At 34.8% G+C, this 15,870-nt stretch overlaps 3 protein-coding genes across 4 annotated transcripts; all 3 read right to left on the bottom strand.

Annotated features, from left to right (window-relative positions):
- Window positions 1–562: 562 nt before the first annotated feature.
- Window positions 563–6,104, bottom strand: LOC111442232 (beta-glucosidase 11). 2 transcript variants are annotated; one of them, XM_023079541.1, is made up of 13 exons: window positions 5,672–6,104; window positions 5,510–5,573; window positions 5,347–5,402; window positions 4,522–4,597; window positions 4,367–4,438; window positions 4,210–4,297; window positions 3,202–3,460; window positions 3,011–3,126; window positions 2,707–2,927; window positions 1,625–1,653; window positions 1,452–1,521; window positions 1,098–1,188; window positions 563–990 (listed from the first exon to the last, which is right to left on the bottom strand). In XM_023079541.1, exons 1-13 carry the CDS (start codon window positions 5,819–5,821, stop codon window positions 663–665), a joined length of 1,620 nt encoding a protein of 539 aa, XP_022935309.1. In that variant the 5' UTR covers window positions 5,822–6,104; the 3' UTR covers window positions 563–662. The 2 variants fall into 2 exon arrangements, with proteins under 2 accessions (XP_022935309.1, XP_022935310.1); XM_023079542.1 differs by lacking the exons at window positions 5,347–5,402; window positions 5,510–5,573; window positions 5,672–6,104 and adding an exon at window positions 4,742–4,840.
- Window positions 6,105–7,439: 1,335 nt separating this feature from the next.
- LOC111442236 (phytochrome A-associated F-box protein-like) lies at window positions 7,440–9,087 on the bottom strand. Its single transcript, XM_023079545.1, has 2 exons — window positions 7,838–9,087; window positions 7,440–7,690 (listed from the first exon to the last, which is right to left on the bottom strand). The coding sequence occupies exon 1, from the start codon at window positions 8,906–8,908 to the stop codon at window positions 7,913–7,915; it is 996 nt and encodes a 331-aa protein (XP_022935313.1). The 5' UTR covers window positions 8,909–9,087; the 3' UTR covers window positions 7,440–7,690; window positions 7,838–7,912.
- Window positions 9,088–10,159: 1,072 nt separating this feature from the next.
- Window positions 10,160–13,877, bottom strand: LOC111442238 (NADH dehydrogenase [ubiquinone] iron-sulfur protein 5-B-like). Its single transcript, XM_023079548.1, has 2 exons — window positions 13,577–13,877; window positions 10,160–10,393 (listed from the first exon to the last, which is right to left on the bottom strand). The coding sequence occupies exons 1-2, from the start codon at window positions 13,724–13,726 to the stop codon at window positions 10,292–10,294; spliced, it is 252 nt and encodes an 83-aa protein (XP_022935316.1). The 5' UTR covers window positions 13,727–13,877; the 3' UTR covers window positions 10,160–10,291.
- Window positions 13,878–15,870: the final 1,993 nt, after the last annotated feature.

Here is a 15,870-nt window from a genome sequence, read left to right as displayed (position 1 = left end):
TTCAGTCACGTTTTCATTCATTTGGAATCTGAACTCTTCTACGTCATTTTTATTTATTATTTTTCCCTCTGGGGGCCCGAGCCATCAGTGAGATACTAGAAGAGCTAGAATTCTAACCTTGTGTTAGGACCTACGGGCTAAGGGATAGTCTCAGGTAGACAGTTTCTATGGGGCGTAGGCCTCCCAAAAGGTAACGGAGGCGTGCAAAGGTTTCCTCAGGCCAGACAAAGATTGGCCCTCGAGTGCAAAGGCAGAAGTGAGCTTGACTACAAGACCCACCCGTCGAGTAGGGACGAAAGTCGGCCTTAGTGATCCGACGATGCCGAGTGGAAGAGCCGTCGCTCAACGGATAAAAGTTACTCTAGAAATAACAGGCTAATCTTCCCCAATAGCTCACATCGACGAGAAGGTTTTGGCACCTCGATGTATGAACTTTTTGTATTACATGACATTATTTACTTTCATTCCAAGACATAATTTGTATCTATGCCCTTCATATAGATTTTTTTTAAAAGTGATCCCATAACACTTGATCTCAAACAGAGTTCATATCTTAAACAACTGCGAGTAACATTCAAATTTGTTCTTACATTTATTCATTTTACATTATAATAGCATACAACAAATAATATAATACAAAAAGGATACGAACATTTGTATATTTATTCTAAAAGTTTATATGATGAGTATGATGAAGAAGGCAAGGTGGTTTGATTGTTCTTGAGCTCCAAGACCCCATTTGAATAGTATGATGAAGAAGGCAAGGTGGTTTGATTGTTCTTGAGCTCCAAGACCCCATTTGAATGGGCAACCTTCCCTTCCCCTTTCAAAAAGTTGGAGAACCATTGAGCCGAGAATTTAGAATATCGTTTCAAATTTGGATCATTGAAATCTACGTAGAACAATCCATAACTTGAATCATATCCATCCAGTAACTCAAATACGTCAAGAAATGACCAACTGAAGTAGCCTTTTACGTTTGATCCATTCCTACAACGGTATCAAATTGAGCTCAACAACACAGAAATATGTGTATGTATAAACAGAATGATTATCTAATTAAGATTTAATTAGTTTGTCTTTATAAAAAGGATTACCTCAAAGCATCAAGAACAGCACCAATGTAAGCATGCATGTATTCCACTCTTGGCTCATCTTTTAACCATGAATCTCTCTTCATTGGCAGACCTAACCAACATATTCCAAACAAACTACAATTAAATCAATAGATTACCAAATTTAATGCTTTTATAAAAACTAATGTTCTTAATGTTCGTGGGTAGGGTTGAGTTGTAACCCTGTTTTCGTTTTTGTGTAGTCACCTGTGAACCGACCAAAATTTAATTTTTTTTTAAAATGTAACCCATCTCAATTTGAGTTTCAGATCATTTTTTACTCCTAATTTTTTACACAGACCCAGTAATTCATTAAAGGTAAGAAACACAAGATACCATTTTCATAGACGTAAGATGGAGGATTGCCATAAACTTGCTTCAAGTACTCTATTACCATTTGGAGGCTCTACAAAATAAGTCTTGCTTTTCAATATCATAATAAGAAATACAAAATATTATAAAATGCAATTTATTATTTTCAACAGTAAAAATAGAAAATATTTACTCACCTCGGGTGTCGTGACATTTTCATGTAACACTGAATCAAAAAGTAATTTAGAGTTAATTTCAAAAATATTATTTAGATACTTACCTTCTATATACCATTGCTAATAAATAATTTAGTTTAAATATTTTTTGGTATTCGTGGATAATATCATACCAACGTGGAGGGGTTGTTTTTTCTTAATATGGCATATGAGTCATTGCCCTTATCTTAACCTAGAACAAAGAAGTTGCGAGTCTCGAATATGTAGTCATAGTGACCTTAGGTGTTGAACAAAGAGTACTTTGTTCAAGAGCTCCAGAGAATGAGTCGAGCCTCAATTAAGGGGAGGTTGTTTGAGAGCTCCAGAGAAAGACATTCAGGTGTTGAACAAAGGGTGTACTTTGTTCGATGACTTTAGAGAAGAAAGTCTTAGAGGAGGCTCTATGGTATACTTTGTTCTAGAAGAGGATCATTAAGGATTATTGGAGTCCCACATTAGCTTATTAAGGGGAAGATCATGGGTATATAAGTGAGAGATATTATCTTTATTGGTCCCAAAAGCAAACTTCCATATCAATATGGAGGTTCTTTGTTCCGAACATGGGGTCAGAGTCATGTCCTTACCTTAAATTAGTCATATCAATAAAATCCAGAAGTTGTGAGCCTCAAATGTATAGTCAACAAGGGGTGTATTTTGTTTCAGAGCCCAGAGAATAAGTCGAGGCTCAATTAAAGGGAGTCTGTTTGAGAGCTCCAGAGAAGGAGACACTAAGTGTTGGACAAAGAGTGTACTTTGTTCACGGGCTCCAAGAAAAGAAAGCCTCAAGAGAGACTCTATGGTATACTTTGTTCGAGAAAATGATTGTTGGAGTCCCAAATTGGCTAATTAAGAAAAAGATTACGGGTATATAAATGAGGGACACTACTATCTCTATTGGTACGAGGCCTTATGAGGAAATCAGAAGTAAATTTACAAGGGCTTATAGTGGACAATATCATCCGAACTGGAGGAAAGGTTTTTGTTCCTAACATGGTATCAGAGTCGTACACTAATCTTAACTTAGTCTTTATCTATTAGAATAAAAGGAAAGCATAAAAACATACTGATTGCTTTTGCTCCCATATCAGCTCCAAGGTCTCTAGTTTCCATCATGAAGCTATAAGGATCATCTTTGATATGCCAATTCTGATAATGAATGATCCCTATGAAATCAGCAGACCCCTTCACTAAACTGCTCTCATCATCACTGAAAATTGGCATTTTTGACCCTACATTTTTCTTCATCAAATTAGGATACTCTCCAAACACTAATGGATGAAGCACCCTGCCACCCAAAAACAAGCAACAATTTAGTCAAGATATTTTCAAATTGTCGTAACAATTTAACCCGAGATACCCTAAACTTACCAATTAACAAGAAACTCATAGGCTCTTTCAACCGCCTTTGCGTCTTCTTTTGATTCCGTGAAAGGAACGAACCGAAACATATAGATGCTGATCCCTACGAAACCATGTTGTTTGTCCTGTGCTTCGAAAACAAAAAGTAAGGACTAAAATAGATTATTTAAAAGTTCGAGGACTAAAGAGAAATATGATACCTTGTAGTTATTTTTGTACAAACTTGCAGCAGATGCGTGTGCCAATAGACAATGATGCACAACCAAATAAGGTTCAGTTGATGAGTTTCCTTTAGAACAATTTCTGGTTCCAAATGGAGGCGAGCATCGTTGAGGTGGTAGAAATCCTAAGTCGTATCCTCCCAACGCAAACACATTGGCCTCGTTTATAGTTGACCAATGCAACACCCTATCTCCAAATTCTCTAAAACATACCTCCGCGTATGCTTTGAAATCTTCTCTACATTCACGTTCAAAATCCGATATATTAGTCAACTTGAACATAGCTGATCTAATGGCTAAAACAGGTCACACTAAAAGTCCAAGGTTTGAATCCCTATGTAATGACCCAAACTCACCGCTAGCAGATATTGTCCTCTTTGGGCTTTCCCTTTCGGGCTTCTCCTCAAGGTTTTTAAAACACGTCTGCTAGGGAGAGGTTTTCACACCCTTATAAAGAATATTTCGTTCCCCTCTTTGAGGAGGCTGAGCCGTGAAGGGGGTGGACACGAGGCAGTGTGCCAGCAAGGACGCTCGGCCCTGAAAGGTGGTGGACTGGGGGGTCCCACATCATCGATTGGAGAAAGGAACGAGTGCCAGTGAAGACATTGAGCCTCGAAGGGAAGTGGATTGTGAGATCCCACATCGGTTGGAGAGGGGAACGAAGCATTTTTTATAAAGGTGTAGAAACCTCTCTCTAGCAGACACGTTTTCAAAACCTTGAGGGGAAGCCCGAAAGGGAAACTCAAAGAGGATAATATCTGCTAGCAATGGGCTTAGGTCGTTACACCCCAAGTCTATTTTGGAGAAATTATTTCGGAAAGTCAGTCAACACGATGTGGTCGACAGTTCTGAACCGTTGGATGTATAAGTAAATCTTAAACTAATAGTTATTAAAAGACATGCAGGTTTTCAAATTTACACGGTTATAGAAAAGCAGCCATATTTTGTGTTCAGTAAATAGAGATGCAAGGGAATAACGGGTCTTACATAATCTTCGGACTAACCCATCCGCCATACTCATCTTCAAGTGCTTGTGGAAGATCAAAGTTATGCAATGTTACATGGGGTTGAATTCCTATTCAAGAAGATCATAAGATAAATGTGCACAAGAATAGAAGCTATGATTGAAACATTGCGCAACAACCATGGGTGATTAGTTCATTGATGAGATTGTTGTAGTATTCTAACCCCTTTGGATTTATGGCTCCTCTTCCATCTGAGAAACAAACAAAAAATGAGTTCTTTTCTTCTTTCTTTTGGCATACAACTTTTAGTGCCTAAGGGCTTTTGTTAGTTTACTTGGAATAAGTCTTGACCATGAGATGGAAAATCTATAAGCATCAAGTCCAACATCCACCATCAATTTCACATCTTCCTACATTAACAAACATGATCTTATAAGCTAATCGAGTATATGAACCAAGCTTGGCCTAAGAAATTAATTAACAAGAATGCAATTTCGCCACTCGTGTGATTCGGCATTCTCCTACATCTACTGCGACATGGACATGTTACTTACTTTTAGCTTCTAAGAGTGAAGACAATCTCCAAGGACCAACACAAGTCCTTTTCGCATGCTTTGTCCTTAATTAGAAGCAAATTTCCATGAGGTCACCCAACGTAGAATTGCTCCAAGTAAAACACATTGTGAGTGAGGACGAAGTATGCTGAAAGAACCCATGTTGGGTCACTCAACAAAACATACTCCAAAGTTCAGTGTGATTTGCTTAGAGCAATTCTATGTTGGATGACCTCTTTGAAAGTTTTCTAGAATACATGTGAGTCAGGATAAAGCATGCTGAAAGGACTCGTGTTGGTCTGTGGGGATAGTTTTCACTTTTAGAAACAAGAAATAAATAACGTGACCATGTTGTAGGTAGATGCAGGAGAATGTCGGGGTCATCAGGCGTCGAATCCAAATTCTAAATCCTAATCTGAATCCTGGGCATGGAGTGTTACACGACTTCATCTTTATAGCTTATAAACGCATATGGTCCTAGTTAATTTGTGTATCTACATATATAAGAAAACTCATTCGATCTTTACAAAATTGTTCATGATTGACAGTCACATGTGAAAGTATAGAGAACAAACATGTTTGGTAAGCTAAAATGAAATACATACCTTATATTTGTGATATTGATCACATGCTATGTCAGCGTCTCCTCCAGGTCCATCTCCTACCATACATTTAAACCAGAATTGTGTTCATTAATGAGTAATAGCCCCATGAAAATGACTTATTTTGTTCAATAAATGAGCAGAAAAGAAGAAGTGATACACATACCAGAATGAGCATAGGTATCCCAAATGCTTGGTGTCCTGCCATCTTGCTTAGCAGCTCCTTCAACCTTTACATTTTGGCTACATCAACTGTTAAGCTTCTATAAACAAACCCTCTATCTCAAACTAAATAAACCAAAAAAGGGTCCAAAAAAGAGAGAAGAACCTGATAAGCAGTGGTGCCAGATCCAAAAACAAACGTAGGTGGAAAATCGTATCTGCTATAAGAATTAGCAAAAGCAGCAGCAGCTCCTATACCTGTTGACTTTAAGAGCATCAGCAACAATAGCCCATTTACGAGACCCAAATTTGACATGTTTTTCCCCTTCTTCTTGGGTTCTGAGGATCAAAACTAGAGTTTATATTCAAAGCGATCTGTGCAGAGAAAGCCCCAGAAGCTTGTGAAGCCCGACAGCGATGGCGACGGCGATCCCTTCAATGCGAGAGGAACCACTTAATTAAAGCTCTCTGTTTGTGTGAATGGAAAAGAGCTTCGAATTTAAAAGTATTTATTTTATTTTTTAATTTGATTTTTTAAAATTTCCGGACCGTTTAATTCTCCAGTCTCGTAATTCTTTGAATTAATTAGAAAAAGTGAATTTTTTAAATATAAAGCAAATAATTAAAACTTTTAAAACTAAACCAAACCAAGAACTTATTTTTTTTATTTCAATAGAGAATTATTGTCTATTTTATGTCTCTATTATTAAAAAGTTTAATAATAATCCTGCATAATTAAAAATAAATAAATAAATAAAATTAGAAGATAAACTGGGTTATCCGAAAGTTCCTAATTTTGTCTACAAATTTCTATGAAATTACCGAAATTTTGACTTTTCTACTATTTAACAATTATTGATGATATAATTAAAAATATTTATAGCATTAAAAGATTAGTTTTTTCTTTTTATTTAAATAATGACTAAATTGAAAATATTTGTTTATCATTACTTTTACCAAGCAAAACGACGGAGGTTCGGTGCGTTTCATGCAAACAGCCGGCTTTCCATATAAATAATAAATATTAATTAATTAGACTTTAAAAAATTAATTAAATATTTGATCGGTAGATATGACGAATATATCGACGGGAATGACTATACTAATTAACATCTCATAATTTCATCTCTCTTAATTATTTAACTAAAAAGAAAGAAAAAAAAAAAAGTATATGAAGGTTTAACTACTACCTCCCGGTTTAACTACTACCTCCCTCGAGATTCAGTGGCCTTGAATGTGGCATGCCTACAACTTTGTTTGACCTATAGCTAGGGGAAGTCGTTTATTGCACGTTTTCCCATCAACCTAGAAGCATCATCAAAGGTCTCTATTCAAATAGAGGCGTTTCTATAGGATGAAGTTTTGGCCCATGGAAAGCGGAAGGTTATATCTAACATTGATGCATTTGGTCATATTATCAAATCAAATAAACCTTTTTGGTTTGTAACAGTCAAAGCCCATCGTTAGCAGATATTGTCCTCTTTCGGGTTTCTCTTCAAGATTTTTAAAACGGTCTGTTAGGGAGAGGTTTCCATATCCTATAAAAATGTTTCATTCTCCTCACCAACCGAGGTGGGAACTCACAATCTACTCCTCCCCCCATTTCAAGGGCCAGCGTCCTAACTGGCACTCGTTCTCCTCTCCAATCGATGTAGGATCACATGTTTGGTAAAGATGGCGACAAGAGGTTGGATTTGGTTAAGATGGTCTCCTGGATTTGGTATTTTGTTCGAGCGAAACACTTAAGGATCGAGTTTAATACATACTACATTGGTCGAACTATCAGGGTATTTGGACTCAATGACAAGAGTGAGTTTCAGAGAGCCTATTTACTTAGTGCTCTACCAAAAAGAGTGCTTATAGAAAGACTTGTTCTCACTAGAAAACACCTAAACTCACCCTGCAAATACTAAGACCATCCAGACTTCGCTCAATTGGCCCTACAAATCTCTAAGAACATAGTCTTAGAGCATTGCTTTCATTAAATGAAGAAGGGGAAACAATACTCCCACTATAACAGATCAATTCATCATATACAAACACAAGATTATACGCACAAAATACCAAGGTTTTTGATTTCTTTCTACTTATCTTTTAAGGATTGCTCCATTTGAACTTCCAACTTCTTTCGCCCCATCATCCTCCAAGGTTGAAAGCTATGCTATGTCCCATCTTTCCATAGCAGCTACAGATAAATGAAACATGTACAACTCAAATGAAACTCTTAGGAAGTAATATAAGAGCACAGAGATCATGTCCAATTCATGAAAAACAGGCCAAAAGGGAAAGATATTGATATCAAGGTATAAAATGGTATAGACATAAGAACTACCAAAACATTGCCTCCATGTATTTCTCGAGTTCCTATGGATTTGAACGAGGAATTAGAGCAAACCCAGAAGTGAAATCAAGTGTATAATGGCAGATCCGTCCAAGCTCCAGAGACATGTCCATTCTCGCAGACATAAGCTCGAACAACTGGCTCTCCATCATCATGGTACCCAAAAACTCGCCTCAAACAGAAGGCGGAATGCAAATCCCAAGTCTCGTTGCAAGAACAAAACGCACAATTCACATCAATTTTGTTCCTATTGCCATCCCTTATCGTTCTCCAGACATGAGATCCCTTGAAGTTCTTGAAAACGCCTCTGAAAATCATGTAATTACGCTTCTCTTCAATGTGAACACATCCAGGCCAATCACAAATGTACAGAGAATCGCCGCGAAATCGGCTACGAAGCAGTTTGTTTCCTTCTTCCCTGCTTAAGTTCCAAACACCAGATGCCAAATGCGATTTCATGGACCTGCTGATTCTTCTCCTCTCCGAAAGATAAAATTCCCTATCCGCCATAAAAACGCCTTTCTCCACTTTGGTAACACCGATTTGGGGGTCGGGAACATCGGAGGCTTCAGAATCATTATAAACAGTATCGAGATACAGATCATCGTAGAGAGACCAAGCACAATCAGAAGCAGAAGCAGAGGCAGAGAGATCAGAATTAACCTCAAATAGAGCAGTAGAGGATTTCGATTTCGTTTCCGTTTCCGATAGGTGAGACGCGACCAATTTCATGTAATTTTCATCAGGACCAAGCTCACGGCCGAGGCCGAAATCGGAATTCTCGAGAAGAACACCGGAATGGAGAAGACCCGGACAACAGACAGCAAGCTTATGAAGGGAGGCCCATCCACCGGGGGGAATAGAACCGCCGACGGCAAGATCAGCAACGAGAGAGGGGATGGCCTTGGAACACTTATTCTTCCAGCAGATGTTGCGGATAATAGAGGAGAATTTGGTGGAAACACAGGCCAATCGAGCCCAGTAGCGGGGATCGTCTTCGAGCTTGAAGAAGATGTTGAGAAGAATGTCGTCGGGAAGGGAAGAAAAGGCAGAATCCGCCATTTCTGAAAGTGGGAATGAATTGAATCAAGAAATGGTTGTCGTTGGGAAGATTAAAAAGGGTGAGATTCGAATAGTATGGGTGTGTTGAAGCGGTCGGTGGCGAATGTGAAGACTGTCCTCACCATTTGCATCCACAAACGGCCCTCTGGTTTTGCGTCCACACAAATCCCCCAACTTTTCATCATAAAAACACGGACAATTCCTACAAATAAATTAATAATGTACTTTTTTTTCTTTTTTTTTTCCCCTTTTTTATTTTAGCCACCATGTTATGATTCAGTAAAATTATTTTTATGTTCTTAATTATGTTTTATGCATGAATCTCTGTTAATTTTCTTAATTTCTTAATTTCTTAATTTCTACTTAATGGACAAAATGATCCAATTTATGGAATGACATCGAGATTTTGAGCATAATGATTTTTTTTTATTATTGTACTTATTTAATTCTTTTTTTTACAGACAAATATCTTAGGTCTGAGCGTGTTTGGATGTATATGGGACGGGAGTGAAAAGGATTGTGAAAGTGGGGAGTTTAGAAGTTCATACATAGACATTAGAATTAAATATCTTGAGTTTTTAGGTCAAGTTTAAAAAGTAAGCGATATAAATTAAGACAGGTGGTTCAATTAAAGTCCAAATTTGAGACCTTTACGAGTACTCCAATTGGGCGAGAGTTTTAGGTCATTTCTATGTTAAATAATTTAAATCTATTATTATCTCTACCGCCTTCTTATCTAATCAATGACAAAATATATTACCATCGCTTACTCCATTATCTAATAATGCAATGATATTAATTTGCGAGAGGATGCAAACATAATTATATTTTTGAACATATCTAAATATAACACGTTGAAATTAATCATAGTTGTATTTAATCCATCAAACTAGAAAATAAATATCCGAAGTTAAAAAGTTAATAAAAAAATCAATAGAATTAATGTAAGAAAGTTAATAAAGAAAATTTGATGGGAACCTTAGTTGAGAAGAGTTGAAAAAAAGTAAAAAAGAGATTCAATCGATCTCTTATTTCCTCGAGAAGATTGAGGGAATCGAATATAAAAAGGGAAAAAATAAAGAATTTAATTTTTGGGATCCGGGACATAAATGTCTTTTCATATTCAATCAAGTCTTAAAAAACTAGCTTTCTGAAATGGCCCATTTTCACAAACTAAAATGACATTTTCAATTTTGTAATAATTTATTTTTTGAATTATTAAACACGAAAATATATTAATGAATTTTATAAATGGCTTGTGAATTTCATACCGGATTCAGGAAAGACAGAAAAGAATGTCATTAACAAGTCAAAAATTGTTCAAATAACAACGCATGTCCATGCATTCTTCATTATTCAATCTTTGAAGAACGATGATTATGACTATGCATGAGCAGCTTCAACTTGTTTACCCTCTTTGGCCTCCCGTTCGGCTGCTCTTAGCTTACGCTTCTCCTCCTTGTAGACACGGTTTCTTCTTTGGAACTGTAAGGTATGGCCCAAACAAACAAATGGAATTAGAACGGATTCTTGCAAAGCGGGCAGAATCATTTTTTATCCATGTGTTCCTATTCGTTAACAATGAAACCATTCTCTTATCAAGCCTAAAAAAGTAATTCTTAAGAGCCTTCCATAAATCAACTCACTAATATATTCATATTGAGTAGAGAGATAAATAACAAATATGATAGGTACAACTTAGAAATCTGAGCTCCATGTCCAGATATATACCTCATTATTCAAAAATGGAAGAGTTGTCTTAAGTGAATGATATAACGATTTTGCAAAAAGAAATGATGCAAAAGAAATGTACATAAGCTTAGAAGTTCGATTTCTATAAACTATGATTTTAAACATACCCTCTAGAATCATCATGATTGAATACCTCACTCAATTAGTAAATATTAGAATTCAAGTCACCATCAAAACATGTTTAACTGCTTTTATCTTGTTCCACAAATTCATTTAACTAATTTATATGTTAATAAATACAACAGCAAGAATAACACAACAAACATAATCTAACCAATTTATGTGTCAAGGTCAAATTAGTAGTTGAAAGAATCAAATACCAGCTCCACTCACTCTAAACAGCAGTAGTCTTAATTTTTGTTTCTTTAAAGACGTGGTGCATGACTAATTCTATGGAATAATCGCAAGTACTATGTTGTGTCAGGATACTAGATAAATATTTCTAGAATGTTAGGTAGACGGCGGCTATAATTTAAGTTTTGAACCATGATTGAGACCTCAAATGCATTTAAGATAACCGCTTGCACTTGGGACTAGTGAACCAACCTATGATGGTTTTAGAATGCAAAAAATAAAATAAATTAATTAAATTAAAAAAAAATCCACCTGTCTACCCTTTTCCACATGAGCAATCAAACTGAACGTACAAGTGATATAACAAACTTATCTGTATGACGTGATAGCAATAGCAAAGCAGAGACCACACCACTCAAAGACACGCACACAAGGAACGATTAAAACATTACAATATAAGGTGGCACCAAAAATAGTAATTGGATTGAGATTCATTTCTGACTCAAGTGAGAAACATATCCCAGGAAAAATCAGAAAAGATCATCTGATTGTATGGTGAAAAAAAGTTAACCATATTCCTACAAAAACCTAGCACTGTGATTTTTGTTACTTGGTGGGTTTGGATATAAAAATAAAGTCAATTTTAGCAGAATCCACCTATCGTCAAGATAAATTAAAGTACAATCGAGAGAGAAGCTACTGGAGAAGGAAAAAGAATAAAGGAAAAAACAGGTGTAAACTAGTCAAGGGGTTGATACCAAACACGGAGATATTAAGCAACGGGAGTTCTCAAATTCAAATGATCGGTGCCAAATTAATAGGGCGTGTCATTACCAACAAGAGACGGCAAGTTGAATGCTATTCTTGTAAACCAAAACAATCCATAGTTGCATGTGCTTTCCAGAAGTCACATGCATAGGGCGTAATCATTTAGAAATAACAACGAAGACAAATTTAAACAACTACCCTAGTGTTTATGCATTTTTCAATAATTTAGTCTCAACTTAGTTCCTTTTGATTTAATATTTTTCAATTATATCATTCTCATCCATAAATGTTAAAATTTACTGATGATAAGTTTTCATGATATGATATTTAGAGAGTTGGCAAAAATTTAAAATGGAAACTATGCAAATGTCAAAATTTTTACCAACTTCTTAAAAATATGGAGGTCAAGTTAGAAAATTTCCTTACTTAAATGCCGTAATTCCTTTTCTAAATTTAAATTTTTGTCAACTCACCAAATATCATACAATCTAAACTTATCATAAGTCAATTCTAACATTTACCGATGTAAAGGACATAACTGAAAAAAACATAATAGATTGAATTGAAGAAACAATCAAATATTAGAGATTTGCACATATTTAGACCCATAAAAACTAACAAATTTAGCTGAGGTTTATTTAGATTTTCACATATGCAAAGCTGATGGTGACAACGTGAACATTGAAAGAAAGGATCTATCAAAGATATAACAAAAGAAAATGGAAATTTAGGACGTGGAAAGAGATCCAAATGCCCCCAATAGCTAAAAATCAACCGTTGAAAATCGGCAGAGCATCAGAGAACAACTTATGAAAATGAGATTCGGGAGGAGGATTTCATCACCAAGATGATAATATTGAAACACTGTAGTTGCAAAGCTTGATATGTTGAGACTACCAGTTTACTTATTAAAATGCTCATAGAAAGAATGCCCGTTGACTCCTACAGCATAGAAGCTTACTTTTAACGATCAAGCATCTATATATTCAGCTTACCATAAACATATCCCACTTCCGTTTTTATTTTATTTATTTATTTATTTTTAGAATAAAACAAACTCTTCACATTAAACTTAGAAGGCAAAACTCAATGTTGTTAGAGTAAGTGTATATAGATCCATATCTTCATAGGGAAGATGAATGTTCAGAAACATAAAATCACACAATTGTGTTTCAGCAGAAACACCTAAACAAAATATAACTTTTCTTTTTTTAGTTCAAACCATTAAAAGTGGGGGATCAAACTATCTTTGGGATGTTAATTGGTATCTTATACATTGAACTATGCTTGGATTTGCCTAAACATATTATATCACAAGCTATGTATGGCAAGCTGCTCGCTTGAAACAATAAAGTTGACCTGTCCCTCTCCCTCATTATACACAAAACTCAATATGTAATAGGTTGAGACTGAGGTCTCCACCATGCTTCTCTAAAACATTCTTTCTTGTTGATAAGAAATCTAAAAAGTTCATCAAAATATGGAAAAACTATGTGGAACTGGAAACAGAAGCCACAAAACCTTATTTCTTCTTCGACATGACATGACCTTTCCCTAATCAATCACTATCATCAAAAGCCACAAAATTCCAAGTATTCATAAATTCAAATTTCTCCAGAAATTTTGTCAATCAACAAGTTGCATATATAAACAGACCTAATCCAAATCTCACGCAACCGACTTCGGATGCGACGTTGAAAACATGAGCCGAGATCAAATTAGGCATCAAAAGCTCTAATGAACAAGGAACCACATATCTAATCCCAATTCAGGCAATCAATCTAACTTATACATAAGAAATAGGAAGAAAATTGAAATAGATGCAAGAAAGCAAGGGGAAATGGAAGGTCTGACCTCCTTGGAATGGTGGAGGCACTCGAGATAATCTTCACGGAGTAGAGTACAGTCCTTTGGTTCTCGGCAGCGGGACATACAATCGCTGAAATCAATCCAGAAATCGTAGCATCGGCCCTTGTTCCCGGTTATTCCCCACCCTGACGCCATCGTCTGAACCTTTCGAGGTCACCGCTGAATCGGAATCTCTGATTTGTGAGCTACGTTTAGTGTGGCTGCAGCCGCTGAGGCCGAGTGGAAGTTACTAAAATGTAATCGGAGTCTGGTTCGGGTTTCCGGGGTAACAGTGGCAAAAATGGAATTTTGTTTTTTAATGACAAAGGGCTCACCGTAGTTTGAAATTTGTGATGTTTTTAAACTAAAATAAAATTAATACAAATATTTTTTTCTTCCCATTAATTTCAAAAATAGTTTTAAACTTTTAAAAAAATATATTTAGAATATCATTAAAACTTTTTTAAAAAATGGAAATGGTTAATGTTTTATTTCAAACAAAATATTACTTTGAAATTGTTAACTTAAAAAAAAAAAATTGTTTAGACTCTTCCATTTAAACTTCAAACACACTTCTAAACTTTAATATATATATATATATATATATATTTATTTATTTATTTACTTATTATTATTAGTAATCCGTTTCAAATATACTTATAAACTTTCAACCATTACATTAAAAAATTTGAAAATAATCTATATAAGGTGTCAATAAACAGTTTTCGTTCATATATTGACCATAATTTTTTTTTTTTTCTTTATAAAGGTAAAAGATGTTAATGTTATTTTTAAAATTTTGTACTAGAATGATATTTTCAAACTTTCAAAAATAATTTAGGAGTATTAATTAAACTTTTTGAGTTCAAAATTACTTTTGAAATATTATTAAAAAGTTCAATAATATTTTTGAAACAGTATCAATCTTTTCGTCCTTTAAAACTAATGATAAAGGTATTTTTTCAGACTTTTTTTTTTAAGTTGAAGGATATTATTGAAATTTTTAAAATTTTATAGGTATTTTCTGCCTAAATACAAAATTTAAAGATATTTCTTAAAATAATTACTAACTTAAAAATTATTTTAAAAAATTAAAACTCCAAATTACCCTTAAACCTTTTCCAAAATTAAGAATATGGTGCTTTCTATTTAATTTTGTATACTTTTTTTTTAACAAAAAGATCATCTAATTAAGCTTATCGCACATTTTGTTCTAATAAAAAATAAAATACAAAACTAAATTATATTTCGAACTTACACATAGCATTTACCTTTGAAAAGTTCTTATTTTCTCATTGTAATAACATTTTCTTCTTTATCAATTTTATAATATTTAAATATTTTAAATTAATTTTAAATAATTCGAATACATCCAATAATTGTGACTAATTGTTGGAAATAATTTATGTTAGGCATAATTTACTAGTTTTTGTAAACTTTCATTTGTAGTTATAATTAAACAATTAGTATTTATATAGTAATGTAGTTATATATTTGAAAGACGGGGGATTTATTTCTTAAATGGAACGTCTTAAAAATCATTAATTGTTAGGATAATTTGATTGGTCCATTATGCAAATTTAAGCTTTTTGGTTCGCTCTTCGGACACTCAATTGGCTCGACTTTTCTAGATAGTCATCACTAGTCCTTTTTCTTTCTAGACACGGCTTAGGTAGTGGTTGTGCTTCCTACCCGGATGCTTTCCCCAAAAAGGAAAAAAAAAAAGAAAAAGCGGATGAAGTCGAAATACAAGAAAAAAAACACAAGAAGGGAGGAGGAGTGCAATCTTATACCTCAGATATAGTTTCATGCCACCGAGTGGACCCTAGGGGAGTTCGACTATAAGGTCAAAAAGAGGAAAGAGAGATCAACCCGTGAGGGAATGCACGATAAGGAGAATATGTCAAAATCTTTATGCTACGATGGAGGTCACCTCGGGATGAAATGTATGACATTATCCCCACAATATCAACTAAAATTTAAAATCGCAAATATTTTCGTATTACATGGTGATAAGAGTAAGAGATTAATTTTTTGACTTTTAAAATAGTAATTGATGCCTTATCTGCTATCTCAAATTAAGAGAAACATGATTTTAGTTTCAATCTACAGTAAAGTTCAAATATAAACAGGTCGATTAGGGTAGACACGAAACAGTGTGTCAGTAAAGAGGCTGGACTTGAAAGGGGTTGATTGTAAGATTAGGCCTTAGTTGAGAGGAGAACAAAACATTGGTCAGAAATTAGTGGAACCTGTCCAAGAACAATATATGATTTTTTTTTTTTTTTTTTTTTTTTTTT

Source organism: Cucurbita moschata, unplaced genomic scaffold (assembly GCF_002738365.1).
Source record: "Cucurbita moschata cultivar Rifu unplaced genomic scaffold, Cmos_1.0 Cmo_Scf00004, whole genome shotgun sequence".
In the NCBI taxonomy this organism is placed as follows: Eukaryota; Viridiplantae; Streptophyta; class Magnoliopsida; order Cucurbitales; family Cucurbitaceae; genus Cucurbita; species Cucurbita moschata.
This window is presented reverse-complemented; position numbering and strand designations above follow the sequence as displayed.

What these genes read in the sequence shown, in the direction of transcription:
- LOC111442236 (XM_023079545.1), bottom strand. Translation starts at nt 8,908, where the DNA reads ATGGCGGATTCTGCCTTTTCTTCCCTTCCCGACGACATTCTTCTCAAC.
- LOC111442238 (XM_023079548.1), bottom strand. Translation starts at nt 13,726, where the DNA reads ATGGCGTCAGGGTGGGGAATAACCGGGAACAAGGGCCGATGCTACGAT. An exon ending in GCCTCCACCATTCCAAGGAG is followed by an intron (nt 10,394 to 13,576) that starts GTCAGACCTTCC and finishes CATACCTTACAG; the next exon opens with TTCCAAAGAAGAAACCGTGT.
- LOC111442232 (XM_023079541.1), bottom strand. Translation starts at nt 5,821, where the DNA reads ATGTCAAATTTGGGTCTCGTAAATGGGCTATTGTTGCTGATGCTCTTA. An exon ending in ATGGTCAAGACTTATTCCAA is followed by an intron (nt 4,439 to 4,521) that starts GTAAACTAACAA and finishes TTTGTTTCTCAG; the next exon opens with ATGGAAGAGGAGCCATAAAT. An exon ending in GCTGTTCTTGATGCTTTGAG is followed by an intron (nt 991 to 1,097) that starts GTAATCCTTTTT and finishes ATACCGTTGTAG; the next exon opens with GAATGGATCAAACGTAAAAG.